Here is a 21183-nt window from a genome sequence, read left to right as displayed (position 1 = left end):
GTACTCTTACTGTAAAAACTAAGCTTGCTAGAGCCAAAGGACATTTTAAAAGGAAGAGGAAGGTGACTCTCAGTTCTGGAGGGAGCCTCCTAAACTACTGTGTCTGAGAGTCAGACGTAAATTAAGTCTTCCTTTTTAAAAATTAATATATAAAATATGCAACAAATTGTACACAGTTGAATCTTTTTAGTATTTTTCATATTCTTTCCTCCCCCATGGGAAGAGTGAAATTAAAAAAAAAAAAAAAAAAACACCCTGGGGACGCCTGGGTGGCTCAGTGGTTGAGTATCTCCCTTGGCTCAGGGCATGATCCTGGAGTCCCAGGATGGAGTCCCGCCTCAGGTTCCCCATAGGGGAGCCTGCTTCTCCCTCTGCCTGTCTCTCTCTCTCTGTGTCTCTCATGAATAAATAAATAAAATCTTAAAAAAAAAGAAAAGCCTAAATATTTTTCAGTAACCCTATTAACAATAATTATAAATACTAGCTTAATGCCTATAAAATATAAAGCCCTAATTAGAAAGTTATTTCAACTAAAAACCAAGAGAGAAAAAAAACCCTTTTATTCTGAAGAAACTGAAACAATTTCTTGCTGCCTCTTTCCCCCATCTATTTTCTTCCTTCCTCACTGCTCTTTTAAGAGTTCATTTAACAAGCACCATGGGCCTCAGGGTACCATGAGAATAATAAAGAAAAAATGTTTCAAAAACCATTTACCCTGTAAAATATTCTTTGTCAGAAAGAATTTACCTGTGCTTGCCCTACATTTGCCACAACGATCCTTTCTAGTTTAGCCATAATGACCTCTCATTCCTCTTACATATATTATAGGCTATGAAAAAAAAAAAACCAAAACAGTAAAATGCCTCTACCAGGAAAAATTAACACAGACGCTACAAAATAAATAGAGAGAAGATAGGAGAGGTCAGAAGGTAAACAAAAGCATTTTAGAACTTTATGGGGGATGTAGTTTAAATTCTGGGCTCATGATGATTTTTGTTTTTTAAACTTCCACTGTACACTACTGAAATACAGCCTGCTTAAGTTTGTTAAGCTACCAAAGAACCACAAGAACTAATCAAATGCACGGAACACAGGGGAGGAAACACAATCAGTACTTATTCTACTTTGTTAAATGAAGTATTAAAGCCAGGAAAGCACAGTGAGACAGGAAAGCAGGAGACAGAAACTGGAGAGTTCCACGCAGCACGTGACTGCCGCTCAGTAAATGGTTTTCCATGGGACAGAAGGCCTTACACATCGGTTCCCAACCAGCTTTAATAAAATGAAAACGTTCTCAGAACAAGGCTGATGACAATTCCAAGTGACAAAGATCCCAGCTCAAGTCCTGGGTGACCACACAGTGGGTAGACAGAGGTACCCAGGCTGTAGGACAGGAAACTGGACCAAAGATAGCATTTCTCGGGCAGCCCGGGTGGCTCAGTGGTTTAGCGCTACCTTCAGCCCAAGGCCTGATCCTGGAGACCCGGGATCGAGTCCCATATCGGGCTCCCTGCATGGGGCCTGCTTCTCCCTCTGCCTGTGTCTCTGCCTCTCTGTCTCATGAATAAAAGCTTAAAAAAAATAAAACAAAATAAAAATAGCATTTCTCTGTTCAAACTATAAAAGACTCCTCTTCCAACAGGTGCAACTGAAAAGTCCTATGAATTCCACCATTTTTTAAAAATCTTTGTCAAATGTAAAGTGAGTCTTGAGCAGCAACCACACACTCACTAGCACGTCTGGGTCTGGGCTGGATTTAATAAATGGGTACGGGTTGGGCCTGGCCCTGGAAGCCCTAAGCTGAGCCCGAATGCCCACCCACACGGGCAGGCACCCAAGCACCCACTCGGACAAGGCAGGCAGGGAGGCTGGGCATCGCTAGCTCAGCCCCATTCTAAAAATACAGATCGCCTTAGAGGCCGAGAGAGGACTCTGCATTTTTCCTGTAGTTATCACTCAACATCCACCCCCCGGAGCTTCAGACCATGAGCTCAGAGATGCTCCGCAGAACCGCGCGGTCTTTATTTAGGTGGTGCAGGGCCGAAGCCCGCACGTAACCGGCCCGCCTGGAGCTCCGCCGGCAGCTGCGGCATCTGAGCGGCTACTGTTTGTCACTGCAGTCCTGGTGCCGGCAGGATTAGGCTTAGAGCCAAAAATGGGATTCTATTCATAGACTGTCAAGGCTGCACAGGCGCTGGGGACTCACTCGGTTCGAGGTTTCAGAGTCCCATAGAAAATCCTTACTTACAAAATGAATCCAACGACCAAATCTAAAGTCACACGGGTAAGTGCCTGGGTAGGAATTTATACCCTGAAGTCTCCAAGACCTCCCTCTTCTGGCTTTAATTCCATTTTACTAGCTGTTTCTTGTTGAAACTTCATGGTATTAAAACCTAAGATAAACACAAGATCAAAAGCCACATGCATTTTATCAGGAATTGCCTTCAACATTCCTATAAATGTCAGATACAGCAGAGGTGGGGAGGGAAAGAAACCCAACCCATTTTATAAGGGCCACATCATGTTGACAAAAAGGGCACCTAAATGGAAAATCTGAAAATACTGGTCCTTAAAATAATTTTGAGAAAGGCACGTAAATGGAAAACCTGAAAATACTGGTCCTTAAAATAATTTTAAGAAATAACATTCAGCAATGTATGAAAAACAAACCCAGAATACTCCTTTATAAAACTTATCAGAAGGATTCAAGACTAACAGATTTTAAGAAGAAAAGCGTATCTTCTTCAACATGTGCAAAAAAGCACTGAATAAAACTTCACTTCTTTCAGACTCTTTCTTTATTTCACTATAAAATAAAAAATAAGCAAGAGGAACAGGTAAGAAAAATCTTTAGACTTTTCCTTAAAGTATCTGCATGGAAAAAGATTACAAATAGGTAAAAACTTTTTTTTCTCCTTAAATGAATTCCTGCCATTGTAAAGTGACTGGCCCTTTATTTCCTTCCTTTGTGGCTATCAAATGTTACCGGAAACCCTTGGAAGTTGTTTGCAGCTGTAGCTACTTCCTATTGCACTTTGTTCAGCCTCCGTTCCAGCCACAATAAAACACCATTTACTTTGAGAAAAAAAAAAATTATGGCAGTATGATACTGGACTAGAACACGGATGAGTACCCAGCATCCCTGCAAACCTCTAGGTCACACAATTGTAAGTCTTTACCATGCTTTAGGGATTACTACACATAACCTACACATGCACGCACGCACACGCATATATATGTATATAACTTCTATAAACACGACCAAATCTTTCTGAAATCAAGTAAACATGTCTCATACTGAACTTAAAATAATTCTACATTAAATACACTATCCTACATGTAAATAAATGAATGAAAATCGGGGCCCTGTATAAAGTTGTCCTCTACAAAGCATGTGAAGCTGTCATTAGGTATTTGGAACCATGACTATCTTAACTCAGAATAAGGGAATAGGAACAAAACTGGAGAAAGTGGTCAAGATCTGATAAGCATACTTACGGCCGACTGTGAGAGCGGGCATTTCAACCTCTGAAATAGTTTTAACAGGATACCCCAGCACACACAAAAAAGTGTGAAAATCTCAAAACTTGGAAATACTCTATTTTCTAATGAGAAATAGTTTTTTCTCAAAGGAGAAGAGGGCTAATAGTCTGTCATCAACATGCTAAATCTTATCTGAGACTTTAACCACGATAACTAATATCCTAACTACTATTCTTTGAAGAATAACTTTAATAATCTGGAGAAGCAAACACAGATTGTTTTGTTAGTATATACTGCTTAGCCATGGGAACAGTTCTCAATTTTTACTTGATGACTATCAAATAAATAGTCTACCCCTGAGAAATAAATCAACAATTTAACTAGTCCAACTAATAAATAGACCAATATATCAGGAGCCAAAAAACTACCATCAACCCATTTTTGTATGGCTTGCAAACTCAGAATGGCTTTTACATCCTTAAAGGGCCGGGGGAGAAAAATAAATCAAAAGAAGACTATATTGTGACACATGAAAAATACACGAAACTCAAATTGCAATGTCCATAAATAAAGTTTTATTGGAAGACAGCCGGGCCCATTCATTTTCATTTTGTCTATGGCTACTTCCACTCAGTGACAGAGCGGAGTGGCTGTGACAGAGACAGGATGGCCCACAAAGCCTAAAATATTTACTACCTCGCCCTTTACAGAAAAAGCTTAATGTTCCTTGCAGTACATGGTTAATAAAACTAAGTTTATACATCTAGCGTTATTTAGAAACTTCATGCTCTTTGGTCTAAAAATATTATAGAAATAAGATTAGCCTAAAAAGCAACCATTATGTCATAGAGGAATTCCTCGACACAAAGAACAGAGAAGGTACAGAAAAACTGGTTCCCAAACCACATTTACATCCCAAACCCACAAGCACACAGGGCAAATGTGGGAGGGGCTGTGCTCCCAGAAGTGGCAGTTAGGGAATTTATGTCTTTCTGGCGCCAACCCCCAGGTGACCTTTACCTCTCTGAAGTCATGTAATTATTTGTAAAATGGGAAAAACACCAATGGGGAAGACAGCAGACTCTTGGTACTGTTTGCAGCTCCAGCCGTCTCCCAGGGTTTCTTGTAAAGAAGAAGTATGTGAGGTTGCTTGTCAGAGATAAAGCTCAATGCACCTAATACATAATAAGCTACACTTGTCAGCAGCCCTCTGACTCCTAATGAAAGTTTTGTTCCGGCCTGATCCAAGAGCGAGGTCAAGGAACAGCGGCAGGGTGCAAGACTGGTCCAGGAAAGATCAGAGAACAACACAGAAGGGCGGCAAAGGAAGGAAAGCCACGGTTTGCTGGCTTCTCTTTGGCGGTCTTTTTCAAGCTCAAATCTCAAAGGTAACAGGCATGAGAGAGCCTGATGGAAATCAGCCTGAAGAGAGAGAAGCAGCAGGACTTACACGATTCAAACTGTGCCATGTGCTCCAGATCCAATAATGAGAAGAGATCAGCCTCCAAAAGAGGTGAAATTTTAACTCTACAGAATTGATAAAGGAAAAGCTAAGAAAATAGCTGAAAGCCTCCAACTCGTTTTTAAACCATTTAAGATTCCAAGGGGATGGAAATGGATCCAACAGCTGTCAAAGAGCCTAAGCCCTTTTACCATGCACACGCAGAGACACACAGAAATCACACGCTCACATATATTCAAGAATGCCTCTCCTTTGACTTACCAAACGTGTCTGATGCATTTACTTTTAACCATAAAAATTGTTTTCAGTGTATTTGTTCCCAGACAGGAAGATATACATCCACAAATAAGATATAAAAATATATTTACTAGACAGCGTAAAACCAGTGGATCAGCAAAATGGGTGGTGAGATGGACGTGCATATGCACAGTATTTCTATGATAATGTGGCAAAGTCCATCGATAAATAAAGTCATTTTCCTAAAGCGCAGCATCCAATACCGTTAAGAGAAAAACCCAAGATGGGTATCACTTCATGTCCTATGACCGTACCTGTCTAGAAAGAAGAGGAAAAAACCAGTTATGTCTTCTTGTTTGTATAGAAGGGAAAGAAACTGCAAACACTAGCTGCCTCAAAGTGTTTCAAAATGTAGGTTTTATTATTCAAGTATGGTGAGGCCCACAAGTCAGGACACCACTGTCACTCAAGAGAGAGTTGGTTACAATCCCCAGAGGGGACACACCATGCCACACAGGGGCACTCAGGGACACGCCAGGTCAGCCAGGGGGTAGAAGGAAGGAGGAGAGAGCATGGGAAAGAGACTTTGTTGTGGGTTCCACAAAATACACAAGCAAAGCAGAAGAAGCAGGTTTAGGACTGGCCGGTTTGAATGATCTCAGTGGGCTCTGGAGCAGAGAGGGCTGTGCTGGTCGTCGATACCTGAATCTGGGAGATTAAGGCAGGTGGTCAGATAGGGGCTCAAATAGAGAACACAGCTGGATAAAGGAAGTAATTCCAATTATGGGTTCTGGACTTGCTTGTATGCATATGAAAAGTGGATCCTATGCAATCTCTATGCGATTTCAGTCTCTGCCCAGGTCAGGGGGGGCCCTAGACACGAGAGCATCAAGGAGAGAGAAAATAAAACCTAATTAATATATTAAGGAAGAAAACAGTGTGTCTATGGAACTGAAAAGGAACAAAAATTTCCACTGGATACCTTTTTGTACCTTCTGAATTCTGTACTCTGAATGCACTATCTATAACAGGTAATGTAATTTATGTAATTTACGTTCTACACACACAGGCACACGTGCATCTGTGCGCAAACACACCTCTGCTTTCCAGTCTTCCTAACTAGAACACAGTGATGATGGATGGTTCCAGTCAGAACTTGAGAATCCCCATTCTGGGCATTAGGCACAATACTGTGATACAAATCTAGGGATGAAAGTGTACCACAGACAAACCCAGAATGTTGCTGAGCTTCTGCTTAAGATAAACCTAGACACTCAATTTTCACTCCTTAAAAACATACCAAAAAATGGCTAAGATGACTCCTACTAATTACATGAGGTTTTAACAGTATATACATATTTATGGCAGTTCTAAATTGAATAAGCTTTTTTTTTTTCTCTCTCTCTCAATTAAAAAGCAGTAGATAAACTTCCACCACTTCCAGCCAGGGGGTCAGATTTACCCTCCACCAGAAAATAAAACAAAACAAAACAAAACAAAACAGACAAAATAAGTGAAGTAAGGGTTTATGGGACATGAGATAACAGACAAAGCCAGCCAGTCCTCCCTGAGATGGGAACCAACAATGTCCCAGCTTATAGCCTCAAGACAGTTTCCAGACAACTGTCCCCTCCCAGGTGAAAAGTGAAGAGAAATGCGAGTATATGTCCACACAGAGACTTCTTCCCAAATGTTCACAGGAGCTTAATTTGTAACAGCCAAAAAGCACAGGAACACAAATGCCCAACAACAGGTGACCGGATAAATTACGGTGTACCTAGGCAAAGGATACTCCGCAATAAAAAGATCCTTTTGGCACTAAAACATGCAGGAATCTCAAAGCAAATACATTAAGTACAAAGAAGTTTTTCCAGGAAAAGAGAGTATATACTCCATGAGTCTATTTCCATAAAACTTTAGGAAATGCACATAGTGACCTAAAGCAGATGAGCGGTTGTATGAGGATGCAGGTGGACAAGAGCTGGGGGGACAGGGAAACAAGAGGCATGGGAATCTTGTGGAAGAGACCGACGTACTCACTGCTTGAGTGTGGGAATGGTTTCACAGCTGTATTGCTAGGTCAAAACTTACCAAATTGTTGGCTTTAAATGTGTGTCAGTTATACTTCAGTACGGCTTTTTAAAAATAAAGAGCAGTGTTTGCTTTGCATACAAAACTTGAAAATGCCAAGTACATAGATAAGAGAATAAAACTATGGTCTTTTCTAAAGCACGCCCGCACATAAAAGTAACAACACTTCAAAATTATCTGCAGATTGTGAAAGTAGCATATCACGCCTCAAAAGTTAAATTGTTAATACAGAATAAAAAGACATTTTGCTACGGTGGTTTCAGTTTCCTGAGGCTACTTGTAGAATCATGAAAGCTGTGAGGTGCACACTGGTCCCTATTGTTCAGGACTCCCCTTCTCTGTCCTTGACATGCCACAGAACGAAGCTATAATGCGTTTGTCTGCAGGAGCCGGGCCTGTCAAGGCTCAGACAATCTAACATTCTGTGCTCCTGTCTCTCTCCCACTTGAGCAACAGCGGGATTTATGTTAAAAGAAGTAAATTTAACAAACAAAAAAGGACTTTTAAATACAGAGGACCGATGCAGCCAAAGAGGAGGTGGGGGCAGGTGGGAGCAGAGGGGGTTTGCGGGTGTTCTGGGGGGGGGGGGTGTAAAAAGGAAATTTACCCTGACATTGGACGTAATTCAACAAAACATGTTAAAAATTCATGGTGTCAACAGAAGAGTGTCAGGAAAGGAAAAGAGAGCAAGTCTCTTCTGCTTGTATACCCTGAAAAAGGAAAGCCCTGCCCCCCAACCCACCCACTCAATTAAACAACATAAGAACATCCAAAATGAAGAAAAACAGTTCCCCGCACCATGGTCAAGCACAAAAAATGTTCAAACCTGCCGCTTAGAACCCAAAATTCAGATTACCAAATCCAGTCCTAGGAAGGTTTTTTGGTTTTATTTTTAGGTTTTATTTTTCAAAAAACTATTTTGTCCTAATAAGACAAAAGGAGAAAAAAAGTGGACCGTGGACCTGCTTCCCTCCTCTCCAGAATGACTCAGTGAGGTCACCTGTTTTAGATTTCTACAAAGCATTCTGAGGAATTACAGGCACATTCTAAAAAATAGGTCCTTATTTATAAAAATAACATAAATATTGTCTTTCAACCATTATTCCGGTATTGAAGATTTTTCCAGCACATTCTCCCCCATACTCCTCTAACTGATCGCCTGGCTGCTAATGCTCATCACCACATCAAACTGTCCCCCAACATGACGAACATCCCCTACCTCTTCTCCAACCGTCCACTTTCCCGACCTTCAAAATCAGCCCAGTAACTTGTGCAAGGGGCCTCACCCTCCTAACTACACCCACCCCATCAATCTGTTTCTCACCTCCTCCAGAGTTGTTTATCCCAGTCCAGGGCCACACTACCCCGTACCCACAGAAGTTTCCGTTTGCCATTTCACGTCCATAGACTATGAACTTTCAAAGCATCTCTTAACATGCTATATACAGAGGAGAGGCTCAGTAAATGCTTGATGCAAAAACACATGACTGAATGACAATGAATTTAAGCTTTCTCTAGTCTGCTGGACATCCTGAAAAATCACCAGGGTCCTGAACTTATCTTTACCACCAGAGGAGCAAGTGGATGCATTTTATTCCATCAAATGTGTTTATCCTGGATCAATTTACTAAAGTCTTGATTAATGCAGTTAATAGAGCAAACGCAGCAGATGTGAATGGAAGAGGAGGTGGCATCTTTCCCATAAATGATTCTGAGTGTCTGCACTCTGTAGACGTCCCTCGACAGGCGTGCAAAAATGCTCGTCACTAATCACAAGATGGAAGGACCAGGAAGCCAGGTTTCCCCACGATCCCAGAGGTGAAAGCCTCACTCCTGCCCAAACCCCCTGATTTCCAGACCACTGATTTTCTCACTCAGCCATTAATTATTAAAGAACATGATTTAGGGTGTCCAGGTGGTGTTATGGTCAGAAAATCACGGGAACTTTCTTCTACAAGACTCTTTCATCGGCCTCCACGATCTGCCCTCCCATAATACCGACCTACCCATTAAAAATAGGTCTGCTTTAAACGTTTTGAGCAAGATGTATACTTTGAAGCATTGCAGTTGGGGCCCTGAGGATCATGCTCAAAGTTTCTGCTGAGTTGGGGGAACAGAATCATCTGGAGACAGGCCTTGTATAGCTATGTTTAATCTTTAATAACGAAGAAGCTAAAATACGGTTATTTCTTGATCTTTAGAGACTTTACACGACTTGTGAAATCATTAGACTTCTTTACTACCCATATAGTTTGTAATATACTTCACAACAAAAACATTCTTGCGTTCTAACTATAGTTATTCCCCCCTATTACCTGTCTTCAACTCATAAAAAAAAATAAAAGCTTCCTGTAATCCTTATGAATTTGCTCCTGTGGCCCTAGCAGCAGGATGCATGTGTTTCCCACCCAGGGGTTTCTGGAGCTGGCTGTGGACCCCCTGGAGGGGATTTATTATCCCTGAAGATCAAGAAGTTGTCTCAGCAGACATCCCCTCCCAAGAACTGTCAGAATAGAAAGCTGTAACAGAAGATGCGATGCCACATTAATCACATTTCTTCGACACACATCAGCAGAGCAGGGCTCTGGTCCTTTCAGAGGCCCCAGAGATCACCAACATTTCAAGGCTGCCCACAACAGACATCAGTTCTTTAAGCGTCTTTAATTACACATTATGCCCAGACCTAGAGCACTGCCTCAGATATTCAAAAGCACAATTACTGCTTGCTTGTTTGCCTGTCTCTTCACAGAAGACTCCCTCTAATCTAGAAGAGAGAAGACACAGGGAAAATGAAAACACTTTAAAGTCTAATTCGTCAATTTTAAAATTGGAGATAGCTATATTCTGAATGACCATCCTCAAGACTTTAACTTCTAGATTCCTATTGCCTCCCAATTTGACTCTGAAACCCTGTGAAATTTTTATAGACTTCTTATCTTTCTTCTTTTATGTTTCATAGTGCCTTCTAATTTTTTGGCTTAGTTCTCTTTCATTTTATTTCACAAAAATGAAGCTGAACTTGGCTACTGCTTGTGCAGTAAAAACACTATGCAAGTGTGTTGCTTCAACAAGTCTCTTGTGAATCATTTACAGATGCTGATTCCAGTCTTCATGACTCAGTATAATCTCTTCATTCCAGGCCTTTCTAATGGGCTCAGGCTCCTGCAGCCTACCCCCAATGCTTCCAAAACAACTCTCAGATTCTGTCTCTCTCTTCTGTAATTAAATTCATATATGGCTCAATTATTTTTTTTTTACTTTATTTTTTGGTCTTCATTTCATTTCCTCATAAGTGCACTCTTTAATTCCCATCACCTCTTTCCCTCATCCCCCCACCTCCTCCCCTCTAGTAACCATCAGTTTGTTCTTTAGAGTTAAGAGGCTGTTTCTTGCTTTATCTCTCGCTCTTTTCTCTTGCTCATTTGTTTTTCTCCTTAAATTCTTCACATGAGTGAGATCATATGGTATTGTCTTTATCTGACAGACTTAATCATTACACTTTATAGCTCCATCTATGTTGTTGCAAATGCCAAGATTTTCTTTCTTATAGCTAATACTCCCATTGTGTGTATGCATATGTATACACGTGCATATGTATACACATACACACACACACACACACACACACACACACCATTTCTTCATTTATCCACTGATGAACAACTGGGTGGCTTCCACTGTTTGACTATTGTAAATAATGCTACTATAAACATCAGGGTGTACGTATCCCTTTGAATTAGTGTTTTTCTATCTTTTGGATACTCAGTAGTGCCATTGCTGGATCATAGAGTAGCTCTATTTTTAATTTTTTGAGGACCTCCATAGAGTTTTCCACAGTGGCTGCACCAGCTTGCATTCCCATCAACAGTGCAGGATGGTTCCCTTTTCTCCACATCCTCACCAACACCTGTTGTGTCTTAATTTGTTTATTTTAGCCACTCAGACAGGTATGAGGGGAGGTCTCATTCTACCTTTCATTTGCATTTCCCTCATGATGAGTGACACTGAGCATCTATCTCATGTGTCTGTTGGCCATCTGGATGTCTTCTTTGGAGAAATATCATTCAAGTCTTCTGCTCATTTTTAAATTGGATTATCTGTTTTGCAGGTATTGAGTTGTAGCAGTTCTTTATATATTTTGGATACTAGCCAATAATTAGGTATCTCCCCCCATTCTGTAGGTTACCTTTTAGTTTTGTTTCCTTTGCTGTGCAGAAGCTTTTTATTTTCATGTAGTCCCAACAGATTAGTTTTGCTTTTGTTTCCCTTGCCTCAGGCGACATATCCAGAAAAACGTTGCTATGGCCAATGTCAAAGAGGTTACTGCCTGTGTTCTCTTCCAGGATTTGTATGGTTTCAAGTTATTACATTTTGAGTTTATGTTTTGTGTATGGTGTGAGAAAGTGGTCCGTTCATTTGCATGCTGCTGGTCCAGTATTCCCAACATCATTTGTTGAAGCAACTGTCCTTTTCCCATTAGATATTCTTTCCCGCTTGCAGTGTCAAAGATTAGTTGATCATGCAGTTGTGGGTTTATTTCTAGGTTTTCTATTCTGTTCCACTGATCTATGTGTCTATTTTTATGCCAGAACCATACTGTTTTGAAGACTGCAGCTTTGCCCTTCTTTTTCAAGACTGCTTTGGCTATTTGAGGTCCTTTGTGGTTCTATACAAATTTTAGGATTGTTTATTTTAGCTCTGTGAAAAATGCTGTTGGTATTCTGATAGGGATTGTGTTAAATGGGCAGACTGCTTTGGGTAGTAAAGACATTTTAACAATATTTGTTCTCCCAATCCATGATCATAGAATATCTTTCCGTTTCTTTGTATCCTCTTCAATTTCTTTAATTAGTTTCTTACTGTTTTCAGAGTGTAGGTCTTTGACCTCTTTGGTTAGGTTTATCCTAGGGATCTTATTATTTTGAGTGTCACTGTAAATGGGATTGTTTTCTTAATTTCTCTTTCTGCTGCTTCATTATTGGTGTATAAAAATGCAATGGATTTCTGTACAATGATTTTGTATCCTGCGACTTTACTGAATTCATTTATCAGTTCTAGCACTTTTTGTGGAGTCTTTATAGTTTTCTATATACAGTTATCATGTTGTCAGCAAATAGTGGGAGTTTTACTTTTTCCTTACCAATTTGGACACCTTTTATTCCTTTTTGTTGTCTGATTGCTATGGCTGGGACTTCCAGCACTATGTTGAATAAAAGTGGTGAGAATGGACATCCCTGTCTTGTTCCTAACCTTAGGGGAAAAGCTCTCAGTTTTTTACCATTAAGGATGATATTAGCTATCCTCATAAGGCCTTCATTATGTTGAGGGAATGTTCCTTCTAGAACTACGTTGCAGAAGGTTTTTATGATGAATGGATGTTGTACTTTGTCAGCTCAATCATTAAATCATTTTTTAAATTTTTTTTTTACAGAGTGTGCACATGCATGTGGGTGGGGGAGGGTGGTGCAGAGCAGAGGGAAGAGAGAGAATCTTAAGTAAGCTCCATTGTCAGGGCAGAGCCTGATTGGGGCTCAATCGCAGGACCCTGAGATCATGACCTGAGCCGAAATCAAGAGTCTGATGCTTAAATGACTAAGTCACCTAGGCACCCCCAACTCAATCATTCTTGATAATCAAACCTCACTCTTTTTGCTTATCAAAGAGACACATCAAAATTCAGCCAAAGAGCTAAGGCATAATTAACTCACAAAAAAAAAAAATCTCATACATTCAAGATTAAACTTGTACTTAAGTTTACTTTCAACAATCAAGACAGACTCTGTGAGTGACAAGAGGTTTAAAAACAACCAACATTTTAATATGCTTTTTAGAGACAAAACATATACACTGATCTCTACCTGGTATCTCTGTACAGTGGTTTTGGTACAGATACTGACCTCAATCTTCTTTCTACCTCAAAAATAAAATTCAACAAAGAACACAAAATAAGAATAGTACAAAAAAGTGGACAGCGAAGACTGGTAAGGAAGTGGAGAATGCCTCTTTAATTTTGATTTTTGCATATTATTATATATCAAATAGACAACCCAGTAACTTAACAGGCCAACTCCCCTAGAATAAGGAAAGACAGAATTAGCAAAGACATGATGGAGGTATATAAATACATTAGTCAATCTCACTCTTCAGAACATTCCGTTAACCAGATTCTATTGAAAAGTACCACCTCACTGAACCATCCCTACTTTCAAAGGCCAGTGATCTATTCAATAAGAAGTTTTCTTTCCGTCAAATAAACAATCCTCACAATGTCATATGGTGATTCTGTCTTAAGTGTGATTAAGAAATCACAAGTGGAAGCTCTTTTTTGTGTGTGTGAAATAAGGCAAAAGAGAAGAACTAATAAAAACAGAGATGCTGTCAAATGTAAAAGAACAAAGATTAAGAGTTGATACTGATTTTGGAAGAGTATTTTGGAGTCAAGGCGCTACCCACTTACAAGCAGGGGGTCAGACCCTGGGAAAACAGAGGGAAAACTTGATGTATCAGTTCAAGAACGTAACTGCTCCCAATCTGAAAACTGTTTAATCTTGATCCTCTCTTGCCTGCAGAGACACAGAAATACTCTATGAAAAAATTCTAAAACCACACAGAAAGATACTGCGAATTGTGAAATTCCTTTGATAATTCTTCATAAAAAGCAGAGTTCAGAACACTGAACATTTAGCAGCAGTAGAATCTGCAGTGAGTTTAAGATATATCACTAATTTAGGAGCTTTTACTGAAACACTGTATTTGTTTTTTCACCTGAAAGTGAAATTCCACTAATGAGCAAAGTCATAAAATAAGCTCTATAAAAACAAGTTCAAAGGGGGTAAAGAAAAACATTTGGATTAAGTTCTCATCAGGAAATAAAGCCTTGTTTGGAATAACTCAAAGGGGAAATGATTTATCAAAATAAAGAAAAGTGGTAAAATTAAGAAAATTCTTAATTTCCCCGCATCAAGAAGTGTTAAGCATAAAGGTTTCACACAATACTATCGATACATACCTGTTTTAGGATGTATTGAAAAAAATCCTTGTGGATTTCCACTTGTAATTTTGTACATCAGTTTGTCATTAGAGCTAGAATCTGGATCAAATGCCTCTATTTGGACCACTGATACATCCTTGGGAGAATTTTCTATTATTTCTGGGTAATAAACAGGCTCTGATGTCTGCGGTGCATTGTCATTGACATCCTCAACCTCTATGTAGATCTCTATAAATGAGGAGAGAGGCACCACACCCCGATCTGCTGCATAGACTGTTAGCCAGTAATGCGAGGTGGACTCCCGGTCCAGTCGATCTGAAGTCTCTATGACACCTGGAAAGAAAGAAGACAGCATGTCGTCAACAACAACAACAACCTGCCTCGTTGACCAAGTGTCAACCTAAATAACAACTCTTTTTCTCAAAGGCTTGTGCGTCACTTAGAGTTGCATGCTCTCGGGCACATTAGCTAACCCTCTCTGTGCCTCTGTTTCTTTTTTTTTTTTTAATTTTTATTTATTTATGATAGTCAGAGAGAGAGAGAGAGAGAGAGAGAGAGAGAGAGAGAGAGGCAGAGACACAGGCAAAGGGAGAAGCAGGCTCCATGCACCGGGAGCCCGACGTGGGATTCGATCCCGGGTCTCCAGGATCGCACCCTGAGCCAAAGGCAGGCGCCAAACAGCTGCGCCACCCAGGGATCCCTGTGCCTCTGTTTCTTTCTGTAAGATGGAAACAACAGTATGTTCACAGGTTGATTAAATGAGCAAATACACACATAAACAATTAGACTAGCACCCGGCGGGTAGTATGGTCTGTCCAAGTGTTTATTATTATTAGTGTTAGGTGTCGGGCACCGTGCAGAACCCTTTACAAATAGTATCCCAGTTAAGTCTCAAAATAACCCAAGAATATGGGCACTAAGAGATCAGCTAATGGCCCAGTGCTCTGTGTTTCCAAGGATGAAATTTGTGAGATTCTCTACTTTTCCTAAAGGTTAATCAGGGACCAAGAGACAAAATCAACAAGCCATGGTCCAGGTCAGAGCCCCCAGTCTAGCAGCCCCTGCTTCCCACACTGCATTCATGTGACTGCTGCTTGAGTCTAGATACAGAGGCGACACTCCTCGGCGCATCGCAGTTTGGTATACACAGAGTACAGCGTGTCAAAATCCAGAATAAGGGTCTGCTCAAGTCTCTTGCCCATGGAATGAAACCCTTTAGTTTCTTTTAATGCCCCCTTAGGCAAATGGCAATACAACCAGTGTGCTAAAAATATAAATTCTGCTACAATCATGAGTAAGCTCCACAAGGGCAGAGGCCACATCATTCTTGAATTCCAACTGGCAGAGCCTGCACCTTACCCAGAGCCCAATAATTACGTATTCAATTACTTATTCAATTAAATAGGTTTATATATTTACTTATCTATTTATTTTTTGTAAAGAGATGCCTTACGCTGAAGATGGTACAGAAAGTTCCTCAATTGGGACCCAAACTAGAACACATTTCCTACTAAGTCAACCAGTAAAAGATGAGTTACAGGATTACAAAGAGGGTTAAAGTGTCTGTAATGTTCTGGCCCAGCCACCGAAACCAGTCAAAATCTTACTCAATCCCAGGATTAACCACTTCTCACGATAATGATAAAGTGGAAATATCCATTACTCTTAGGGAAATCCCACCTGTTTATTCAATGGTGTGATCCTGTCCTTTGGTGTTCCTGAAATTTTGCACTTCATTTTTTTTTCTTGTGCATTAATCATTCTGAATGAATGCTACTTTTGAGGATTCAACATTATAGGGTTCAGGTTGGACTTTGGAAATCCTACAACTCTAAGCATTACTGGTTTCCCATTCAGCAATCTACTACAGGAAAAAGAATAAATTTGTTTTTAAGATTTTATTTATTTGTCAGAGAGAGAGAGCACAAGCAGGGGGAACAGCAGGCAGAAGGAGAGGGAGAAGTAGGCTCCTCACTGAGCAGGAAGCCCAATGCAGGGCTGGATCCCAGAACCCGGGGATCATGACCTGAGCCAAAGGCACATGATTAACCAACTGAGCCACCCAAATGCCCAAACAAATGTCAATTTAATCTGCACTGAAAATGAAACCGTATTTATCTCAACCAAACATAAATCTGCTTTTTTAGGTTTTGATCACTGCATAAATGTACATCTTTACTTATGTGAAGCAGTATCACAAAAACTCACTTATTTCGAGTGTCAGATCATCGTATCTAACACCCCCCCCAAAGGTTTACAAGGTATAAATACCAAACTTAACCAAATATTAAAATGTGAAATAGATGACCATGAAATGAGGACCACTATTCAGAAAGCATAATTACGTACAACGGTTTCATTAATTCTTAGCAAACCCTCAAAATGGAGCCATAATATTCCCAGGAATAATGAACAAAGCCTCACAACTCTTAAATAAAAAGGAACTAACTGGTCTCCCTATGCAGCAGAGGTAACTGTCAGAAAAATCAGCATGTTTTCCTTTTTGTCTAATCCAAACATAGTCTACGTGTCTCCAGTCTGTTCACTAAATTAGTAAAACTCTACCTGTTTTTGGCCTGAAAGAAGAGTGTCCTTAGTGACCAAGGGAAAAGTAATGTTTTCCAGTTTCCCTTTTCATCACCCCCATCAAGGGGTGCAAAGGAAGTCAGGGAATAACAGAATGTTCTCTCTACTCAGATTGCATATTAAGAAATGAGTGTACATATGTTCCTTTGTGCTCTGCCATTAAAATGTAACATGATTCCTCTGACAGGTGAAGAATTAGCAAATTTCAAGAAGAAAGCTACATGGTTGATGTTTGTATTTACCTCTTTCTGGCTCTAATACTCCCTTCATGTTGCTATCTGCTTTTTTTTTTTTTAATTGTGTCCCTCTAAGTGTCATCTGTAGGCATTCAGTAACAATGATAATTACAGAAACAAATTTGTTCAGTGTTTACTGTATGCCAGGCACTATGATAACCGTCTCACATGCACTACTGTGTTGTCACAGCCAACCTGACTACATATGTGGATCTATCATCCTCAAATTGCAGATGAAGACCTCAGATTAAGAGCGATGAGGAACTTTCCTGGGGTCATAATAAATGGCAGAGGTGGAGTTCAAACACCATGAACCTTTGACATCAGTGCCAACAAAATGCCACTGGTCCAAGGTGGTACGACATAAGTGTAGTAAACAAAATATAATGTGAAAACTCTAAAAGGACAAGTCAAACCTATTTTTTTTACATGTCAGTATTCAGAAGGATTGTATTAAATGTTCATTCACATATAATAGCTTTCTCCAGTTTCATGGTGGAAAAAGAAAGAAAATATATAATATTTGCAGTTTATATATAAGTATCTAAATTACATAAGTATACAGCATATAAGTATATATAAGTATATAATGTAAAATACAAATACAAGGTTTAAATCACAGGCAAAAGCAGCTATTTCTTTTCCATCAAGTTTCACTTCGAGTCTACTCTAAGTACGCGGACTGTAGCATACAATTACGGGATGCCTTCTGCTGGGAGCCACCCTTCTCCCAGCTATCACCTGGCAAATAGAGGATCAACCGTATCCTTCTTTGCATGACCTTGCAGCCACCATCAGGAGAAGTTGTTTCCAAATCCAAGGTAACTCCCAGATATTTCTTAACATTAAAAGTTAGAGGACAGGGATGGCTAGGTGGCACAGTCGGTTAAGTATCTGCCTTTGGCTCAGGTCATGAACCCGGGGTCCTAGGATCAAGTCCCACATCGGGCTCCCTGGTCAGCGGGGAGTCTGCTTCTCCCTTTGCCCCTCCTCCTATTCATGCTCAACCACACACTCTCTCTCTCTCAAATAAAATCTTAAAAAAAAAGAGAGAGAGAGAGCAAAATGACTCTCCTCAAATATGGGAGAAAACCAGGATGGTATTAATTAGCAATTAAAATATTAAATATGCATAAGTGAGATGCTCAGATGTTCATCTTTCATGAATTCATGGAGTATATATATTTATATCATAGTAATTGCTAAGATGTTTATGTTTACATGTATTTTAATTATATCCTTGTAAAAATTATTTAATATAGCTTAGAGATAACTGTAAAATAAAGTGAATTTCTGATGCCAAAGGGAAAGGAGGGCATACTGAGTTATGTCTTCTAACGAGAATGCTCAAATTCACAATAATTCAAGTCAGCCTACTGTATTTATAAATATTTTTTAAAGTACACAAAGGGCTTGCCTAGGTACTTCACATGCATTAAATCACTTACAGGACACACACATACTATAAGATGTTCACCCCAGCTTTACAAATGAGGAAAGAAGCTCAAGCCCTAGAGGGGCTAAGAAACAGGCTCCAATCAACAGTTGTGGGATCTGAATCAGACGGTCTGATTCCAGGACTCAGGGTCTTCACCACAGGCTAGACTGTCATGACCGGGCCCAGCATCACGGTCACAGGTTCCACGGCACCAAAGACACTGGGGACCACCAGGGGCTGATGCCATGAAGAGAAGCTACAAGTTTTCAATTGCTTACGTAAAGGTTCCCCCCCCCCCCCAACACCTGAAGGACAATAAAAGAAAGGAATATTCAAGGACTCCGGCCACAGAGGTTCGGGGACAGTGCCTAAGTCTTATTCTAACTGCTGATTCTACTTCTAAGCACTATTTTTAAGAGCAGAAAGTGGGAAAAGACCTCATGTATGCAAAGTTATTTTATGTTCTGCTTTTTCATCTCCCTGCTCAGTCACGAGGTGCATCTACTGAAGACTTCCAGGCACGAAGCACCACACTGAGCTCCACCTTGACCCGGGGAAGAGCCAGAAGCGGTCTGGGCTACATAGGGACAAAGAAAGAGTAGCAGATCTAGCCTTGGCGACCTCAACAACAGTAGACCGGCAATCCAACAGTGCAACTCCCTTGTTTTTATAGAAAGCTGGAAGGATCTGCCAAGTTTAGGAAGCTAAGCAGGTACAGAGTTTAGAATCTAGAATGAGGCACCACCTCAGTCAGGGGCTCATCAGAACTGAGCATCTGGAAGACAAGCAGTGTCCACACTCCTACCTGTATCCCCAATCCTCCCTGTAGCCACAACCAACATGGACAGACGGATTCCTTCTGTAACTTCAGCAGTACCTTCAATCATTCATAAGAGACAAATCTTGGGGCACCTGGGTGGCTCAGTGGTTGAGCGTCTGCCTCTGGCTCAGAGCGTGATCCCGGGGTCATGGGATCGAGTCCCATCTGCTTCTCCCTCTGCCTATTTCTCTGCCTCTCTCCCTGTGACACTCAGGAATAAATAAATAAAATCTTTAAAAATAAAATAAAAGAGATATCTTCAAAATTCTACACCGAGGACTCCTCATCAGTACCTTTGATGCCAGAAGGTGACAACCAAAGCTCCCAGCCAGCACTGGAAGTGAATCTACTTTATTCTCAAAACTTCACCTCCCTCCTATCAGTCTCTACCCATGACCCCAGCTTCCAATAACAACCACCTTTTCCGCACGACGTTATAAATTCCCTTTTCCTGAAACAATTCTCTAACAACTACAGAACCACCAACGACAGCTATAAATTTTCAAACTCCGGTCTTGAAGATACCTCTCATTAACACATGCCACATTGATACCATATTTATTTGGCACATGTGCCCATCCACACACAAACTCTTCCCTGCATCTTCAAACTTCTTGCCTTCTTTCTCTGCCATCTCTGCTCTTATTTTTGTTTCCTTTTTTTTAAGATTTTATTTATTTATTCATGAGACACACACAGAGGCAGAGACACAGGCAGAGGGAGAAGCAGGCTCCCTGCAGGGAGCCTGATGCAGGACTCGATCCCAGGACCCCAGGATCACGCCCTGAGCTGAAGGCCAATGCTCAACCACTGAGCCACCCAACCCCTCCGTCCCCTGCTTTTGCTTTGAGGGGCCAAGAATAGCATGCAACTCGATGATCTGTAAGCCCAGGCTGTAAGAGCAAGAGAAGTGGGAGCTCAGACCCTCCACAGGTCTCTCCAACCAGAAGATCAAGAGCAAGGTTCTAGTGAGAAAGGTGACGGGGGGGGGGGGGGGGGCCACCTTCCGAATCACGAGGTTCTGGTACAGTAGGGGAGGTCAGGGTGCTGCTTCGTGATTCTGGGATGTATACTGTGAGTATGGAGACAAGTTTAGACAAGCCTGTTATATGCACCACCCAGCAATGTTACAAGGAATCATTCCTTTGCTTTAATGAAACATGACAGAGGCAATAAATGACTAGCTTTCCAACCTCAAGAATACAATGAAGATATTTTCAAGAAAAGTTGTTAATAAGCTGAGAAATTTGAAAGAAGCCGGAAATCTGGAGCTCTTAAAGGAAAAATATTTATCATTCCAAACATACCCTCTAGGATTTCAGAGCCACCACCAGATGTCACTATGGAAACTGACTTTAGAAGTGCATACAGTGGAACAGCTAGACTGAAAGGGGAAATAAATACAATGTAATTTTGTTAAAAGAGCTTGACCCATGTCGTTGAAAAGAGCTCACAGCAAAATGTCTTTCTAGAAGATTCATGCCTGTCCATATGTAATAATTAGGTACCGATGCTGTCTTTTTCATAGCCTGATTATCCCAAGGTTACAGGCTATAGTATTAGTTCCTCAAGTAAATAATTCAAAAGCACAGAGAGGTTTCCAAGAATAACCCATTCCTGCTACCCACCACTGATGGCTAATGGCGTTAACTCGAATATTTGTCCTTGAATAGGAAAGGCCGGCACGTCCTCCAGCTGACACAGGTGGAACAGGATGCTTTCAACACAGTGATTTTTAAGGCAAAAAGTAAAATTATATGTAGCCACTATACTGCCAAAAATGTTTTAACTCAAATTTCCATGGCCACAGAACATCTTTCTTCCTGGAATTTTCTTTGT

General features: G+C 40.6%; 1 protein-coding gene across 4 annotated transcripts in view; it reads right to left on the bottom strand.

The window, feature by feature from the left end:
- FAT1 (FAT atypical cadherin 1) overlaps window positions 1–21183 on the bottom strand; it is a 127893-nt gene that overhangs the window by 57115 nt on the left and 49595 nt on the right. For all 4 annotated transcript variants that reach the window (XM_055315671.1, XM_055315675.1, XM_055315674.1 and 1 more), the window contains exon 3: window positions 14283–14597. In XM_055315671.1, the coding sequence (XP_055171646.1) occupies window positions 14283–14597 (315 nt within the window). The remainder of the gene's footprint in view (window positions 1–14282; window positions 14598–21183) is intronic.

This window comes from Nyctereutes procyonoides, unplaced genomic scaffold (assembly GCF_905146905.1).
Source record: "Nyctereutes procyonoides isolate TBG_1078 unplaced genomic scaffold, NYPRO_anot_genome, whole genome shotgun sequence".
In the NCBI taxonomy this organism is placed as follows: Eukaryota; Metazoa; Chordata; class Mammalia; order Carnivora; family Canidae; genus Nyctereutes; species Nyctereutes procyonoides.
This window is presented reverse-complemented; position numbering and strand designations above follow the sequence as displayed.